This window comes from Balaenoptera borealis (assembly GCF_965194805.1).
Source record: "Balaenoptera borealis genome assembly, chromosome: 5".
Classification (NCBI taxonomy): domain Eukaryota; kingdom Metazoa; phylum Chordata; class Mammalia; order Artiodactyla; family Balaenopteridae; genus Balaenoptera; species Balaenoptera borealis.
This window is the reverse complement of record NC_138862.1, coordinates 98,693,725-98,711,923: the sequence shown is the minus strand read 5'-3', so window position 1 is coordinate 98,711,923 and position 18,199 is coordinate 98,693,725. Positions and strand designations below refer to the sequence as shown.

At 38.1% G+C, this 18,199-nt stretch overlaps 1 protein-coding gene across 1 annotated transcript in view; it reads right to left on the bottom strand.

The window, feature by feature from the left end:
• WDR49 (WD repeat domain 49) overlaps nucleotides 1–18,199 on the bottom strand; it is a 155,190-nt gene that overhangs the window by 41,132 nt on the left and 95,859 nt on the right. The window contains 7 exon segments of the mRNA XM_082393612.1: nucleotides 357–413; nucleotides 416–465; nucleotides 467–490; nucleotides 10,968–10,992; nucleotides 10,995–11,115; nucleotides 14,291–14,402; nucleotides 14,404–14,453. Coding sequence (XP_082249738.1) covers nucleotides 357–413; nucleotides 416–465; nucleotides 467–490; nucleotides 10,968–10,992; nucleotides 10,995–11,115; nucleotides 14,291–14,402; nucleotides 14,404–14,453 — 439 coding nt within the window.

Sequence of the window (18,199 nt, the reverse complement as noted above, 5' to 3'; positions counted from 1 at the left end):
GCTGGGTTAAACCCTTACACAGATTATCTTGTGCAATCTTCACTATAAACCAAGATACTGATATATTATTATTAATCAGAAAAAATTATAATTTAGAGTTTAAATAACTTGCTCAATATGAGGTAGTGGCAAGTGGTGGAACCAGGATCTGAAGCCAGGTAGCCAAGCTCAGGAGCTGATGGTCATAACCATTATCACCCAGCCCTAGAAATAAGGACCAAGAGTATCTCTAAGGGCAAGGACTGCTTCTTTAAGAAATCTTTTCAGTTTGCAGTTGAGAAAAGGCTTTTTCAAAGTGAGTGAGGCAAAAAAAATACAATTTTCACAACTGATTGTCAAGTGAAGGTTCAAGTAACCTGTAACAAGAATTTGTGGAGGTAAAAATGCAGTATGTAAGATATCATTACGGTGTGTACTCCTCCCTTCCATTCTTCAGGCTGGATGAAAAACTGCTTGAAGTTTTTACTTAGAGTAAAACAGACTAATAGCCCTAGTAAAAAAGGATATAGCATTTAGCTGTGGATAGATATAAAAGTGATACAGATATTGAGTAGCCGTCATGCACTTCGATGGTGTGACTTGAGAGGTCTAAAAGATGTGCTGCCCAAAATTTTATCCCTACTTGTCATCCATAAGGCTGACTTCCCACACTGAACTTGCTTTTGGATGCTCTCCTGAATTGTCTGGTAAATTATAAATAGTTAATATCAGAAGGTTAATCTTCCTCTCATAATCATTAAACCAACCATGTATGCATTTATCAGATTAATTATCCACAACCAAGACCCTAGAACAAAATTTCTCCAACATGGAACCACCAAAAGGTTTTTGACAGTAACAGTAAAAAAGGGTAGAGTCTGTGGGTCCTTTTTCATACAGTATTTTGAGGAACTATATTTGTGGAACACTTGAAAATGCCACTTCAAAGAAATGGGATGGAGGACAGATATGTTTTCAACAGAAACAGTAGTTTTTAAAAGGTCAGTATTCTGGGGCACTTCTGGTGAATTTGAGGACAAACCAGAAAAGACAGAGAATGAAATGTCTTGTGCCTGGTAGGGAAGGGAGGAGGCTAAAGTTAAATTTGGGGGGCATCAAAATATGGGGCCACCCTGTTTCCTCTTGATTGCAGCACTGGCTCCCAGCCTCTGGTAAGCCTCTCCCTCCTTCTAGAGCCAGACACATTTCAAAGCAGCATTTGTAATCCCAGGCTTGGTGTCTCCACCCACGTTCTCTCTTCACCTTTCTGAAATCTTGCTTTCGATTCCGCCCACGCTAAAGGTCTCCCAATTGCCCTGCCAGTGTAACTAACTCCTCACCCTCTGATGGATGTGAGTTTGTTCCTGGAAACTCTTCTGTTTCCAAACGCCCTGCTTCTCTTCCTGCCTCCCCAACCTTTCATTCTTTGTACTCTACTTCACCTCCCTTTTCTCTATTTCTCTTGTGAATATGGACATTACTTACTGTCATTCCTCCACTCCCCTCTCACTGCTCAAAAGGGCTTGTTCAGAGATTTTGTATACCACCGTAATTTCCAATCTCACTTCTGTACTAATGGCTCTTAAATTTATCTACATTTAGAACTTTTTCCAGTGTTGAGTCGTTCCCACTTGACAGCTGACAGTTCCATTATAGTTTCCATCAGCAACATATCAAAAATCCAAATTTTTCATCTTCACTCCACAGGAGGACTCCCTAAATTCCCAAAATTGGTTAATAGACCAGAATTCCAAATTCCTGCATGTCTTTCTCTTCCCTAGTCAAATAAAATACTCAGATTCTTCCTCTGTGATATGTTACGTATTCATTCCTTCCTTTTTATTTTAAATAACCAGTGACAGCTTCCTAGCTCAGCACTCACTAGCTCATGGTTGAAAATTTTTAATAGCCTCTTAACCCATTTCACTGTTTCTAGGCTACCCACCTCTGGTACATTCTTCATCCTGCAACCAGATTAATCATTCCATTCAGGAGCTCTTAATATACCATCATTCTACAAGCATTTCTTTTCTCCTTGGAAGTCCCTGTTCATGGTGTTGCAGGGGACAGAGCCATGAACATAAAGTGACTAAAATGTAAAGTGAAATGTGCTAAGTGCCAAGGAAGTACTGACCAACTGCCATGGAAATCCAGGTATAGAAATCACAGAAGGCTGAGTGAAGGGGTTATTTTTGAGCTGGACCATAACGGATGGGTAAGATTTGGAAGAGGAAGTCACTCTAGGCAGAGTGGGGAAACAGCATGATCAAAAGGTAAGGCTAAGGCCCTGTTAAAAACCATTTCTTAGTTTTTTCCATTTCCTACATGACAAAATTTAAATGTCTGGGGGCCTGTTATTCAAGATCTAATAATATTTGGATCCAATCAACTTTTTTAGAGTTTTTCCCTCTATCCTTCTATCCTTGGTTTTCAAAGTAAAATGTGAATGTCCAGCTATTTGAGAGGGCTACTAGAAGCCAGAGGGTAAATATGGCATGCCTTCCTAAGTGTTCATTTTACTCAAAGGGTTTTAGGGAAAATATTTTTATATTAAAAAAAAGGATAGGGCTTCCCTGGTGGCGCAGTGGTTGAGAATCTGCCTGCCAATGCAGGGGACACGGGTTCGAGCCCTGGTCTGGGAAGATCCCACATGCCGCGGAGCAACTGGGCCCGTGAGCCACAACTCACGCACGTCTGGAGCCTGTGCTCCGCAACAGGAGAGGCCGCGATAGTGAGAGGGCCGCGCACCACGATGAAGAGTGGCCCCCGCTTGCCACAACTAGAGAAAGCCCTCGCACAGAAACGAAGACCCAACACAGCCAAAAATAAATTAATTAATTAAAAAAAAAAAAGGATACATGAATTCATGAAATAGAATGTAAAATTCACTGGATTTTGTAGATAGAATGCAAGTTTTCAAATAACTTTCTTGCTTGCAGGAGCTGTTTTGAGCTGTTAGGAGTATTCAGAGGCTGTTTCTGAAGCACATCTCATGTTCAAGCCAAGCAATACTCTTACTGCTAAGTACGCTTTGCATTTCTAGCTGCCTTTTTTTTTTTAAAGATTTATTTATTATTTATTTAATTATTTTATTTATTTTTGGCTGTGTCGGGTCTTAGTTGCAGCACGCAGGATCTTCGTTGAGAAGTGGGGATCTTTTGTTGTGGCACGCCGGCTCTTTGCTGTGGTGCGCGGACTTCTCTCTAGCTGTGATGTGTGGGTTTTCTCTTTTCTAGTTGTAGTGCACAGGCTCCAGGGCACATGGGCTCTGTAGTTGTGGCGTGCGGGTTCCAGAGCTTGTGGGCTCTGTAGTTTGTGGCACGGCGGGCTCTGTAGTTGAGGTGCGTGAGCTCAGTAGTTGTGGCACGCGGGCTTAGTTGCCCCGCAGCATGTGGGATCTTAGTTCCCTGATCAGGGATAACCCATGTCCCCTGCATTGTAAGACGGATGCTTTACCACTGGACCACCAAGGAAGTCCCCTAGCTGCTTTGTTTTTATTCATGATGGGCTCTTCCATTCCTCCATGGATTTCCTTTCACACACAGACCCACATCTACCTGTCTACACACCCATTTGTTAAGGCTATCTTGTTCTGTAGTCTTCCTTAATAACTAGTGCTGAAAGAAATATTTCCCTCTTCTGACCTCTTACATCATTTGCAGTTTACTTACAACATTTAATTAATATTATATAGTCTCTGCTCCTCTGCTAGATTGTAAGCTCTCAGAAACCGGGGATCGTGTCTTATTCTACAACCCTCAGTGGCAATCATAGTGACCTACACATATTAAGTATTCAATAAATATTTGTCAAATGAATGAAGGAAAAATTATCTGCTCAGATGTTACCTCCTTGGGTAAGCCTTCCCTGACCACCCAAGCTAAAGACTCTTCCTTGAGTTTCTCATTCTTCATCTACATAATTTTTCTTTATTACATTATCATTATGTGATATTGGGGTCTTTACCTATTTGTCTGTTCCTTTTCTGTCTCTCCTACCATAAATAGGCTCTAGGAGAGCAAAGACTTTGTTTTTTCCCCTCAGCATCAGTAGTGCCTAGAATAGTACCTAGAAAATAATAGGCATTTCATTAAAACTTGCTGAATCAATATATGAATTATTTTATTTTTAAATCAATAATTTAATATTAATGTAACCTTACTATTAAGGCTTAGCAAGAAAAGATAATATAAATAAGGTAATTTGCAGTTCTGAAATTGTCATTAATCTCATAATAGCTTTATATGCATATATTTTTAATTTTCTCTCTACCTATTGTTAAGTTTGGTTGAAGAGGTTACCTTTTGGGAATGGAGAATGTGAGGGTGGGAGTGAGAGAGAAGCGATCAGTCCATATCTCTTCTATTATCTCTCAGCCAAAATACAATGTCAGATGTCTTCTTTGCCAAGCTATCCATATTAACTAGGTATATTTAGGGAATACCACCCAAAGGCACAAAATCCTTTTCATAAGATGGTATAAAAAGCCCTTCTGATATTTGACCTTGTGTGTCATAATGGTGAGAAACTAATTAGCTGCCACCTTTCCCTTGAAACGTAACCTGAAGCTTTCATTTGAAATGACAGTTATCCTTAAAATACCTTCAGAATCCACACTGTATTTCTTACTTTGTACATTTCCAAGATAACTATTTTTTTTAAGTTTGTACTTTTGCCAAAAGTAAAATTGAAGTGCAGAATGAGCCAATTTTTAGGCCATTTTAGGAGTCTGAGAGATTTGTTCTTTCTGACATTGAAGGAGTTTACTAGTTCCATTCCGCACCTCACATTTGAAATCCTGGGAATACTGCTACTGAGTCATTGTGTCTTCTTGTGATGCCGACCTTATCTCTAATTCAGAATTTAGATATGATGACCAACTTTGTGAAAGCAAAATTAGTTTACCTGTCCAGGGCAAATTTTTTTTTAATGTCTTAAAAAACAATCTCTTTTAGGATGAATGAGATAGGAAAATAACTTTTACCAAAACTTATCATGTAGAAATTGTCATGGTGAGAACAAAAGAACACAGTCAACTATTTGTTCCCTCGGAGGTTAATTGTTCATGTTTTGTTACTCTAATTATCATAAGAACGTATCCGTGTTCGATCCATTGCTTTTTAGGCCAAAAGGATTATCTCAAAGATAGAGAATGAGGTCAAAATAAATCAGTTCATTTTTATTCTTTTTCCTAAAATTTGCGGAGTCCAATTTTGGATACTGAAACTGTCACAAAATTAGTTTTGAGGGTTATTTGCGAATTTCAAACATACTCGCCCCCTCCTAGCCTCCAACAAGATTATTCAGAATAAGTCACAACTTTGGAAATTTTCATTCTGATTCTTATCCTAATAATAGAAACTGACTGAGTCATATATAAGATTATGTATAGTTCCTTAGCAAGGCAATTATTAAGAATTTAATATCTTGTGATAGATAAGTTTTATTGTTGAGGAACTTCAAATCCCTAATCTCATTTCCCTTAAAAGTACTTTTAGAAATAAAATTATATCAACAGCTATTTACTGACCATTTACTTTTTTTTTTTTTTTTAATTTATTTATTTATTTATTTATGGCTGTGTTGGGTCTTCGTTTCTGTGCGAGGGCTTTCTCTAGTTGCGGCAAGTGGGGGCCACTCTTCATCGCGGTGCGCGGCCCTCTCACTATCGCGGCCTCTCTTGTTGCGGAGCACAGGCTCCAGACGTGCAGGCTCAGCAATTGTGGCTCACGGGCCCCGTTGCTCCACGGCATGTGGGAGCCTCCCAGACCAGGGCTCGAACCCGTGTCCGCTGCATTGGCAGGCAGACTCTCAACCACTGCGCCACCAGGGAAGCCCCTACTGACCATTTACTTTTTAAAGGACGCTACTATCAATCATATTTTCAGAATTATTTGAAATTATATGAAAGATTCTCTTTTTATTTGTATAAGTCTAGATATTTTACAGAGATAAAACCTTCATAAAGAGAGGTTTCTCCTTTAACTAAAAGAAGAGAAATAAAGTGGGGAAAACAAAGAGCTTGAGTTTATTTCTACAGAGGGTTGTAAATACGGAATCGTGGAATTTTAGGGCATAAAATTAAGATAAAAATAAGATCAGGGCTTCCCTGGTGGCGCAGTGGTTGAGAATCTGCCTGCCAATGCAGGGGACACGGGTTCGAGCCCTGGTCTGGGAAGATCCCACATGCCGCGGAGTGACTAGGCCCGTGAGCCACAACTACTGAGCCTGTGCGTCTGGAGCCTGTGCTCCGCAACAAGAGAGGCCGCGATAGTGAGAGGCCCGCGCACCGCGATGAAGAGTGGCCCCCGCTTGCCGCAACTGGAGAAAGCCCTCGCGCAGAAACGAAGACCCAGCACAGCCAAAACTAAATAAATAATAAATAAAAGAAATACAAACTGGGTACTAAATACAGATTCTAATTTAAAAAAAAAAAAAGATCAAACCTTAAACTATTATGATTATTTGATTTCACCAGAACTATACATATTAGGTGACTACTTTTAACAAATGCAAAGGTAATTGATCATCTATTTACTTAGTTTTACCAATATAAATACAGCTAGGTATTTAACCAGGTATTTTTTAACTGACCCTATGTCAATTCACAACTTTGTCTCTAAGCATATTTTGCTTAAGGTGATAAGAAACATATTTCTAGAAGTTCTGAATTTGGGGTTTCTTTTTTCTGATGGAAATATTCTCTAGATATGAAAGGTCATATTCCTAAATAACCAGCACGGGCTCTCTGATTCAGGCTTTGCTTAGGCCCATTTCACAGTGACATTTTCCATATCTTGCCTTGTATGCGTCGACTCCCCAACTAGCATGTGATGCCCTTGAAGGAAGGAATCCTGCTTCTTCACTTTCAGTCCATCATTGTTCCTAACTCCATGCTTTCCATCTAGGTGCAGTGTAAAGATATTTGTGGAAAGGAAAGGGGAAAAATCATGGTAAGCTAAAACTCTAAGGTATTGTTAAGTTGATAAATGTGTGTTTTTTTATGTGTTTCTTCAAATGCACAAAACTGATTCATTAGCTTTGACTGACATGGCCAACCTACTCATTCATATTATTTATTTAAAAGAATATAATTGATCTCCCAAGATTTAATGACTCCATCTGTAACTCGGGAATGGTGGAAAGAGCATGGACCTTGGCATAGAATTCTAACTCGGCTGCCTGCTAGCCTTGGCCAGGCTACCCAACCTCTTCAAGCCTTGCCTCCTCCTTTGTGAAAGAGAATTGGTAATACTTAGCTTTCTGGCTTACTGTAATGAGAGAATAGATTTGAATAGCTACTCTGCTTTCCTCTAATTCGGAGTGTAATTACTGGGTAATCAATCTCCCTAATCCTCAGATTCCCTGTCTATTCAATAAACGTTAATTAAGCCATTCAACAAATATCATTGAGCATCTAATAAGCCCCAGAAACTATAAATATATATACATATGTATATAGCATATGTATATATATATGCTTATTAAATGCTCAATATATATATTCCTAGGTTAAATAAAGTACAGGAAACTAAACAACACAAAGACAAAAGGGGGCATATTTCCACCCTGGGAGTAAAGAGAAACATTCTGGTGGAAAAGATACATGAATGAGACTTGAAATAGGAATAAACATTAGCCACATGAAAAATATTTGGAGAGAGTTCTAGACAAGGGGAGAGAATAAAGGCATGGGGTTGAGAAACAGTACGGTTTGTATGGAAACAGTCTGACAGCAGGTTGTTATTTGAGTTTAGAATGTACACAAGAATGGGTGAGTATGAAGCTCAGAATAGTCCAGGCCAGAGGGCGTTTCGTGGGTTTTTTTGTAGACACTTTAAAAAGCTTTAAACAAGGAAGTGACATAGACAGATCGCATTGTAGAAAGGAATCACTGTAGAAATCATTAAAATGAGCAAATCTATTTAAGAGGTAAAAGGGAAGCATTACTAGAGGAAAGGACAAATAAGAAGGCTGTGACATTCATGTATGTAGAAATGATGCTCTGAATTATAGTTTAGTAGTAATAGGAACAAATTTGAAAAAATATTTAGAATATAAAATAGATAAGGCTTAGTGACTACTTGGTTGTGAAGCTGAGTGAGAAGGGAAAACCAAGGTGGATGAACAGGGTGTCTAGCAATTAACTGAAGCTCCGAATCTAAGAGAAGAAGCAGATTTGGGGAAAGGGAATGAATAATACATTCAGTTTAGAATATGTAGAATTTGGGATTGCAGTCAGACGCATCCAGCAAGCAAATGGATAAGTGAGCTTAGAGAGATAAGAGCTGAAGATGGAGATTTGAGATATCTACAAAATATTGCCTACCTTCCGAGAGGAAGCTAAAGATTAGGTTAGATAGTGTATGTAACGTGCATAATGCTACAAAGCACTATGAATAAAATAAATTGGATGGCATATTTATGTACCTAACTCAATAAATGTAATTTCTATTCCATCTTGGGCAGAATTATTAGACCAATTTCTTTATTTAAATAGAGCCTAAAGTTAAAGTTACAGTATAACTTAACAGCCTCCTCTGGGTTTTAAAGGAAGCTTAATAAGCTGACGGTCAATCTTCCAGTTATTTCTTCTCAAATCACTAAACTATTATGGAGTTGGCTTAATGGACCATCCTCCCCAAGCCAGAACCAAAAAACTGACCTGTTCTCTTGCCTCTTTTGTTAAATGCCTCTTGGTTAAAAAAAAGACCCTGCAAAGATCCTGCAAAATCCATCCTAACGTAAGACCTTCTACTTAGGAAATATAATTTTTAAATTCATCAACATGAAAGTAAAACAATATAATTGGGAATGCATTCATTCAATTTTCAATTCCAACCACAGGGATCCAAGTCCTGACAACCTTGTGGAAGATGGAAAAGATGGAGGAAAATGAGAGGAGTGGTAAGTTTTCCTCCACTCATTTCAATCCTCCCAAAAATTCCTCCCCAAGATTATAGAAAGTGACCACCCACCATGTTGGGGAAGCTAGTAAAGTAGTCTTGTTCAGGCTTCAGATGTGGCACTAGGTCTCTCTCTGACGGGACAATGACGCTAAAGCTGGCTGCCTGCCAAACTGCTGAGCTACACCCAGGCCAGCAGGGGTGGCACAAGCACACATTGTAAACCATTAGATAAGATAGGGAGTAAGTCATGGGACTTCTTGAACCTTGAGGGTCTGGCCAGTCCCCGGGGATCAAGAATATTCTCAGACTTAAGGGTTAAGACCAAGGCATTTATGACAACAACCAGAGCTGCAAACTTGCACATAGGTTGATTGTTATCAGCCTGTGGCCTGGTGCTAAAAGCTGGGCTCCTTTGAGTGGCAAACTGAAGTCTCAGCAATGGGGTGGACACACCGCCTGGGACCTTCCCAACTGGGACTCCAGATTGCTGTTCAAGGGACTTCCCAGCACTGCTTGGATCTGGATGTAGCTGCTTCCCCAGTTCGGTGATGTATAAACCTGTCTTTACCATTCTTTCTTAGTTAGTTATACTATTCTTTTCTTAATTAGTATACTGTAATCTTTGTTCATTCAATAAACTCTCTCTAAATTCTTGTTTGAGTGTAGAGTGGTTATTTTGCCAGCGAATCCTACTAACCTTGAAACCGAAAGTAAGGCTTTCAGCAAAACACACCAATACAGGTCAAATCATTGGGTGTTCTTTTAAATCACTTTTGGATGACTCTATATATCTAATCTTTAAAAATTTCCCCCTGTAACCAATTAAAAAACCTCACATTTGATGCTATTTCTAGCCATGGATGTATAAAAAATATAACTAAGAAAATGGTGTGTCTCCATAGTTTTGACTAACGATGATTAATTTTTAAAGTTCTTTTTGTTACGTTCACAATTTAAAGTGGCTCAGCTGTATACTACACATCTACCCTGCCATGATATTAGAGAACTTCACTTATTCATTGCCATAGCCTAATTATAGAGATCATTAGGCCGTAGTCTGCTGGAGTGGTTATGAGTCATTGATGGATCATGATTACTCCCAGGGATGTGAAGAAGCTGTGCCTTTCAAAGGTGGGGATGATTAAATTAGTTCTTAATAGCACGTAGAATATAAGTGCTATTAAGAACTATAATTAATGAACTATGCTTTCTTTACTTATAGTCAAACAACCCCTGAAAACTAAGCTGTGTGTGTGTGTCACTGTATTTTCTAGTCCGTGTGTTTACATTTGCATTAGGCAAAAGCCTTCCCTATGACTGATAAAAATCCCCAAATAAATACTGCTGGTCTTCTAGGTATAAAATCTGATTTAGTCCTACTTCAAACCATTAAGATCATATTTCTATAGTGAATAATCTTGGTCAAATTACCTATTAGAGCAATATTTTGTGAACTGTTGAATTTATGGACAATATATTTTCAAAACACACTTTAATTTTCCTAGTGCTTATACAATGCCATAGAAAAGGCCATTTATGATCCCTTAGTTCTCTCAGGAAAAGAGGAAAGAAAACTAATTTTCCTTATAATGAATGGAAAAATTGCTCCTTGAGAAGAGTAAGTGGGCTGTGAAAGGCCCTTCTCTGCACTGATATGAAGGAGGTGCTAATATAGATTTCAGCAGGCTGTTCCCCTCTTGTGCTGTCATTTAAACTAAGTAACAAGAGAAGAAGGAATGAGTTCCTTTTACAGTTGAAGGAATGCAATTTATACATTAAGAATTTATTGACTATAAAATTTGGGAAACTTTTGGATTTAATCCCCAGGAAGTGGTATTATGTTTCTATCTGGAATGGTTAAAGAAGAAGATTCCCAAAGCCAGGAGAAAGAAATGTAACACTTCTCAAAGCCACTCAAACTACATGATCTTAAAATATTTTATTCACAAGCATTCAGTCAATTCCAAATAGAGTTTCACTCACCTAGGTCACCAGCGAGTTAAAGATGCAGAATCAGTCAGGATTTCTATGTTCTTTTTTCTTTTAGATTTTGATTTAAATAAAACTTTCTCCTTTTACCTTCCTACAGTTTTGCATGAAGCACATCATACCTGTCCCAGCCTGTAACCAGAATTGTCTTCTTAAGAACCAGGATGTGTGAAATATCCACAGCTCCCTCTTGCCCAACATTTAGTGTGTGGTGACAATAGCCATTGAGGTCCCAGACCTTCAAGAGAAATATTAAAATCAGCTTTGAGACAAGAAAAGAAAATGTCTTCTTCAATGAGTACATTAACAGGGTGTAATAGGATTATTTTGCACGTTTTTGTTTACATCCTGGACTAGGGTTGATTCATTTGAGATACATAATAATTAAAGAAAATCCTCTCACCATTTGAATTTAGCTATTATATTTATTGCTCGTTTTGTAACCTTATCAGTCTATTCTAATATTGTTGATTCAAAGGCTATAAATAAGTGTATATTTTTTAGGTGGAGACTATACAAAATCATGAAAAGCCACATTTTGGAGTCTGTCGGAATCCTGGTTCTTTCTCAAAGTGTCTTTCTAAATTTTGGTTTCCTCATTTATGACACAGGACCTTTACTCTTCAGGCCTGCTTGGAATTTTAAACATCTAATCCAGAGCCTGAAACACAGTCATCATGTCCTAGGTTTCCTATCTTCTGCCAATAAAACCTCCTGTTGACAGTGCGTGCCAGACCCAAGCCCACAGAAGCACAAGCAATTCCAGTTTACCTCCTCAGGCAGTGGGTGAGGATGTAGACCTGATGGGTGTACTTTAAGAGAGGAGGTCATTAGGTCACCAGCAGTTAAAACTAAGCCCTGCTATGAAACATTATTGGTTCATCATCAAACAGCAAGTTGGCACCTTCTATCAAGATTAAAACACATATACGCTTTGCCTCAGAAATTCAACTTCTAGAAAATCATCACACAGAGACACTCATATGTATGAAATGACATATTTTGAAGGATATTCTGGATGCTTTGTTTACAAAAGCTAAAGATTTAAATCAACTTAATTGCTCACTAACAAGAGACTGAACATCAGAATATGGAATATCTACAGTAGCATATAATGTAACTATTAAGAAGAATGAGTCACCTCCAAGTGTCTAAGCTTTGCCCAGAGTCGACCAGCTATGGAAACTTAAAGCAAGTTGCTTTATCTCCTTGGGCTTCAGTTTCCTCCTCTGGTATAATAATAGTACCAACCATGTAGAGGTGTGCGTGTGTAAAGGGCTTAGGACAGTGCCTGCTTCATAGTAACCATGTGATAAAATTTAACTAACATCATTATTGTTGTTGTTTGCATTCATATGAATCAATGTCCAATACAGGGAAATGCAAAATGCAGAACAGCATGGACAGTGGACTGCCACTGAGAAAAAAATGGTGCTCACAGTCTAGAAAGTTGTACAAGAAACTAGTACCACTGGTAGCCACAAGGGAGGAGCTGGGAACAGGGGTGAGAAAGAGACTTTCTTTTCACTGTATATCCCTTTTATGTTTAAAATTTTATTGTGTGCATACATTATTCAAAACAATTAATTTAAAAACAGACACTTCAAAACCGTGATAAATAGGGCAATACTTTTGAATCTTTGATTGCATAGGTACTGGGTTTTAGATTCTAAATTATAAATGAGATTGGAAAATATCTTTCATTCTTGTTTTTTCATAGAATGTGGCCAGCGCAGCTCAACCTTGATTTATGCATCTTACATACCTACACTGAAATTGCCAAAGTTCAGAATTCTGTTGTGCTATTGTGATAAAGATAAATGTACCTTCAAAAGCTGTGATTGTAATACTAAATCCACATTAACTTCTAATATGTCAAGGCTTGAGCTGAGACATTGAGGGGTATACATGCTCTTCACCCACATCACTTTGTTCTCCTCTAAATATGGCTCTTACCAAGTCCACCTAAAATAATACCCACCAAAAAGTATTGTAAAGACGTGACTGTCTCCAGATCCTATCAAGCAGTGACCCTTAGATGGGACCATTCTTGCAACCATCTACAGGTCTGCCCTACCCTAGACTCTATGACCAGTTATTCCTAAGATAGGGATAAAAATAACCTAATCCATTCCCTTCATTTTTCACTTCAGCCTTGTATCCAAGGACTGGTAAGTGGGCTTCTCACTTGTTCCTTTTGCCTAAGCCACTAATACTCCAGTTCCAGTTATTCTTGTGTTATTCTACCTTGACTATTGGGATTGGGATTATCCCATTACCTTCCCACATTTTACCAGTTCTCCCATGAACTAGATTACTTTACTTAAACACATGCTCCCAGCCCACACCTCATGCCATTAACCTTCCCAGCGGCCACGTTCTGCTGATTTCTAGAGATTCTCACTGCAACATGCTTCACACTGACCGTTGCAGCCTGGAATCTCCCGGAATACTTGCCCCCAACTTCCATAATGTTCTACCTACATATCCAGGTAGCTTTCCACTACCCTCCCATGCAGCCTACCTGAATGCATCTTACAACCTAACACGGAAGGTACATCTAATTAACAGCCTTCTGACCCCAGTTATGACAGAAATTTGAGAACCATTCAAAGCTTATTCAAGAAACTGCCTTCTGTTGCCTCAGACTGTCACAAGTCATCTCCCATCCAACACTGTCATCTCTCTTGAAGCTGAGAAGAACAGAGAAGATTCACTGGTAAGCATGATTTCAGACTGTAAGTATCTAGTTTTGCCTGAAATTTTGATCACCTTTGCAAAGTAAAAGCACTTTCCTCCCAGAAGAAATTACTAATAGTTACAAAATTTAAAAACTGGGAGGATAAAATAGTGTTAGTTTAGGATGGATAATAAATAAGATTATGATTGTTCTTCCTACTTTCCTTCTTTACTGTCTTACTTACCTTCACATAAAAATGCAGATTACAAAATGGGTTGATTTCTAAAAATTCATTTTCTGAAAAATTTGCATCTATGCAATTTTTGAAGTTTACTTACTTGCCCTGATTTCTCATTTTATATACCAAAAAAAAAAAAAAAAGAAAGAAAGAAAGAAAAAAGAAAACTAGAGACATTAGCTGAAGCACATGAAAATTATTCAGGCTTCTTATTCCCCAATGTGGTCCTCTATGGCTTTCTGAAATAAGTAAGCCAAGTTGTGTTTTGATTCTAAATAATTTATTCAGAAAAATCATTTATTCATTTCTCCTCAGAGGTTTATTTTCCTAACAGCTTTGTTATTAGATGGTTTGGGTTATTTAGCTCTTCTTATCTTCTCATGTCTCTTCTTGAAAGACCAAAAATACCAACACAAATATAGCCAAAGCTGTGTCTCCTCGCACAATATTTTAGCCCGCTCATATCTGGATAGAAAAGCGTCACTGTGTTCGCACCTTTACAGTCCCATCTGTGCTGCCAGTCAAAAGCCGTGTCTCATTTGCATCGAGGGCCATTGCGCTGATTTCTGCGTTGCCATGGCAAGCAGTAAACTGTCTGATTTTCTGCCGTGTCTATCATCCAGAAGGAAACAGTCGACCCCGCATCAGAACTCATTACCTACAAGAAAATAACAGTGTAGAGAAATTAAATATAGTTCCAGAGTCCACCATTTTTATTTAAATAAAATATCCAGCCTGTGCATTTCCACTAGTGAGATTCCCCCAACAGTGACAATTTCGTAATGTATTTGCTTTCTTTTTGTTAAGCTGATAACATTTCAATTTCTAGGCCAGAACTGAGGTAAGGAGGTCATGATTCTCTTTATCAGAGAAGATAGGAATCTTCTTTCCTTACCCACTGTTCAGCTTAGTGTCTAGGGGCCATCCTGAAATCGAATCCTACTGAAATAAACTTATAAATCTTTCACATTTAGATGAGAAACTTTATTTTATCAGTCATGATGTTCTGACACTATTTACTGTATGAAAAGAAACCTTTTATTATATATTAGCTTCCATTTAGCATTCAGAAAATAAAGCACTACCAGCCATTATGGGGAAAAGTTCATTTCAGCAAATTGCTAGAGTTACTGCTTCTAATGCCATTAGTCTCTTTCTTCCTTTTTTCCTCAAGGTACTGTGTATATTTTTACAACTAACACAATTTTTGATGGGTCACTAAAAACAAAGAACACAGGAAGGTTAAATATAAATCTGCATATACACTCCAGGAGGAAGGCAACCAAACAAATGCAAGAAGGGATAGGATTATATATAGTAGTTCCATAGTAAGAAATTTAATAGTGTCAAGTAGACTGCTAATTTCAGCTCTAGGTATTTAGGCATCCTTTAAGAGACTTATAGGTTAAAACTACCTTGCCCATATGACTTTGGGACCCAAAGGAATGAAAGAAAAAAAAAAAAAAAAACACTAAACATAAAAATGTGTAGACAGAAAGTTGCCTGAAGCAATATCTAGATTTTAAGAAAATTTAAAGTGCATCTTTATCCACATAGGTATTGATTACCAATGTATAAATATAAATGTATTAAGAATATGTTAAATTAAAGTGTCACATTTTCATAATTAAATGGGTTAAAGTTTATCAAATGTATGTTTGGAAGGCCTGGATAACTGGCTGTCATACATGTATTCACTCATTCATTCACTCTACAGGCATTCACTGAACGTCCACTGGGTACCAGCTCCATGAGGGCAGTGGGGCTTCACTGATGCATCCCTGCTCTCAAGGGGTCTATAGTCTAGGCTTGTACACTAGAATCACTTTAAAAATCACAGTTGTGTACCAGACCAGAGACTCAGACTTGATTGGATCAGGCAGTGGAATTTGTAAAGAGTTCCGCAGGTTATTTAAGTGTGCAACCGGGTCAGGTACTACTGAGCTAGAGGGAGAAACAGACAGGAAGTAAATAAATGCCCAACAATCCTACAGGTTTAGAGGTATCACTCCTGGGTGATCTGGGGGCACAGAGAGTAAAACCCCAAATCCATTCACTGGAGTGGGGAATGGGGATAAAAGGTGAGGGGGATCAATCAGGGATTGAAGATAGGAACGTGTATTTATTGAGTGCCGAGCCCTTTACACTCACTACCTCATTTGATCTTTAAAGAAACTCTGTAAAATTATGTTAGCACCCTCTCTCTACCAGTGATGAAACTGAGATTCTAATCAGTTAAGTACCACTCCCAAGCCTATATAACGAGGTTTGAATCCTGGGCCTTCTATGACAGACACATCATAAGGCCTTCCTCTATTTCAGCAAACTACCCCAGATAATTAAGAGTGATAAGAAGACAGAACTTGGAGGCTATTCCAAGCATGAGAAACAGTAAGAAGCGTAATGGAGCCAGAGTACAGACGATGAGATAAATGGTGGAATATCAGGTGAAGAAGCAAACTGACGACAGATATTTGAAACCCCTAATGAGCAATGCCAGAGAATAATGGGTAGTGTGTATAAAGTTGGTTTTTTTTTTTTTAAACTGGGAAAGGGTTCATGGCCTTCATTGGTTATCAGTGGCATGTATGACTCAAAATAAAATTAAGAACAATCTCTTTGTTCTTAAGAAGGAGGAGAGAGATATTGCATTTTTGTTGGTTGGTTTGTGAAGGTACCTCTGGCAGCAGTGTGGAAAACAAACAGGTTGTGAGAAGACCATTTAGAGGGTGCTGTATCAGTCCGGGTGGAGATGCTCACCTGAGACAGTAGTCCCAGAGGTAAAAAAGAAGAGGAGGGATTGAATGAAAGGGCCACCGTTTAGCAATCTTTATGCCTCAGCAAAGAACTGATCGTGAGCGTGGGAGCTCTCACAGACCTTTTTTCCCCTGATATTACAATTGTTAATCGGACAATTTCTTAAATGATGTAAAACTATGTCTATGCTACACATTTTCTCTCTGTGAAATCAAAAGTAGCTTCAAAGTTTAATTACCGTTATTAAACTACAGTGCAATTTCTAGAACAAATGACCTGGATCTTCATAATAATGTGACCTAACACTTTAATTATCATTCCATGTAACTGTGTTTCTATTTGTTTTGGTTTGTGCAATATGCATGGTGGTTAAGCACTGGGTCTCAAGCCAGCATGCCTGAGTTTAAATGTCAGTGTCTGACCTTGGATTCATTACTTAATCTCTCTAAGCTTCAGTTTCCTCACCTATAAACCAGAGAGAATCATAGTCACTACCTTAAACCATTTTTAAGAGGTTTAAGTAAGCTAATATTTGTAAAGCATTTAGCACAGTTCATGGCGTACAATAAATGTCATAAAAGTTAGCTAGTGTTACTATTCTATTTAAGCTTAATCATCTGACCTTTTATTTGGACTCATATCCCTTGTCATATCCAAATCAATTTAAGAAAAACATTTAATGTCTTGTTTTCATCCAACCATGAGAGTGAATGTAGACAGCTACATTTTAGAAACCAGCTTTTTAGATGTACGTTGAAATTTAAAATTATATCACACTTGGAATTTTCTCACATAACTATTTAAGAATTTGGATTGTATTCATTAAAGATAAAGCCATGAAAACATAATATTCCAAGCATGAGTGAAAATTTTGATAGTGGTCTTTGAAGAAAAGGTTAGAGGATTTTATGATTTCAAGTCAAAAAGCGTTTATTGAGCATCTATTATATGCTAGGCATTTCAGTACTAAAAGATGAGTATTCCCTGATAGAAACAAAAAAGGCAAAATAAAGTAACAAGGTTCAAAGAAAGGCTTGCTTACTTGTTTAAGACTGGCATCACGCACATTACAAAGCATTTCGTCATCCACCCACCACTTTTATCTAATGTAGACATTCGATCAGGAATTAGTAACCTTTGCTTTTTGCTATTTTGCACTCTCCCTCCTCTGCCTTACCTGGCTGAACCCCAACATACTGTTCATCACTTTTCAGCACTTTACTCAGTTCACAATTTCTCATGAAATCGGAATCAATAATGACAACAGTGTATAGCCAGTCAGATTTCATTTTATGGCAATCTACCTTAAGGTGCAGTCTTCAGGAAAACAATGTGTTGAAATACAAGGACTGACTATGTCACAAACACACACCTGGTATTAACCAGAATCTGCTCAAACTATGACAATATCAGAATACAAGAATAACAAGGCAGGTGAAAAGACGTTCAAAGTCAAGTGAGAGAGGAGGGCGTTTACCATCACTTGGCAGATGAAGTGGTTTGACTACAGGACCATGAGGACCGTATTTTTAGCAAGCTGTTTTCATCGGCAATAAACTCCAGGAATAAGTATTGGCATCATATTTATATGCCACATTTTGATGATACCAAGTCCCTTTAAGTTTTCAGTTTCCTCCTGGCTGCTTC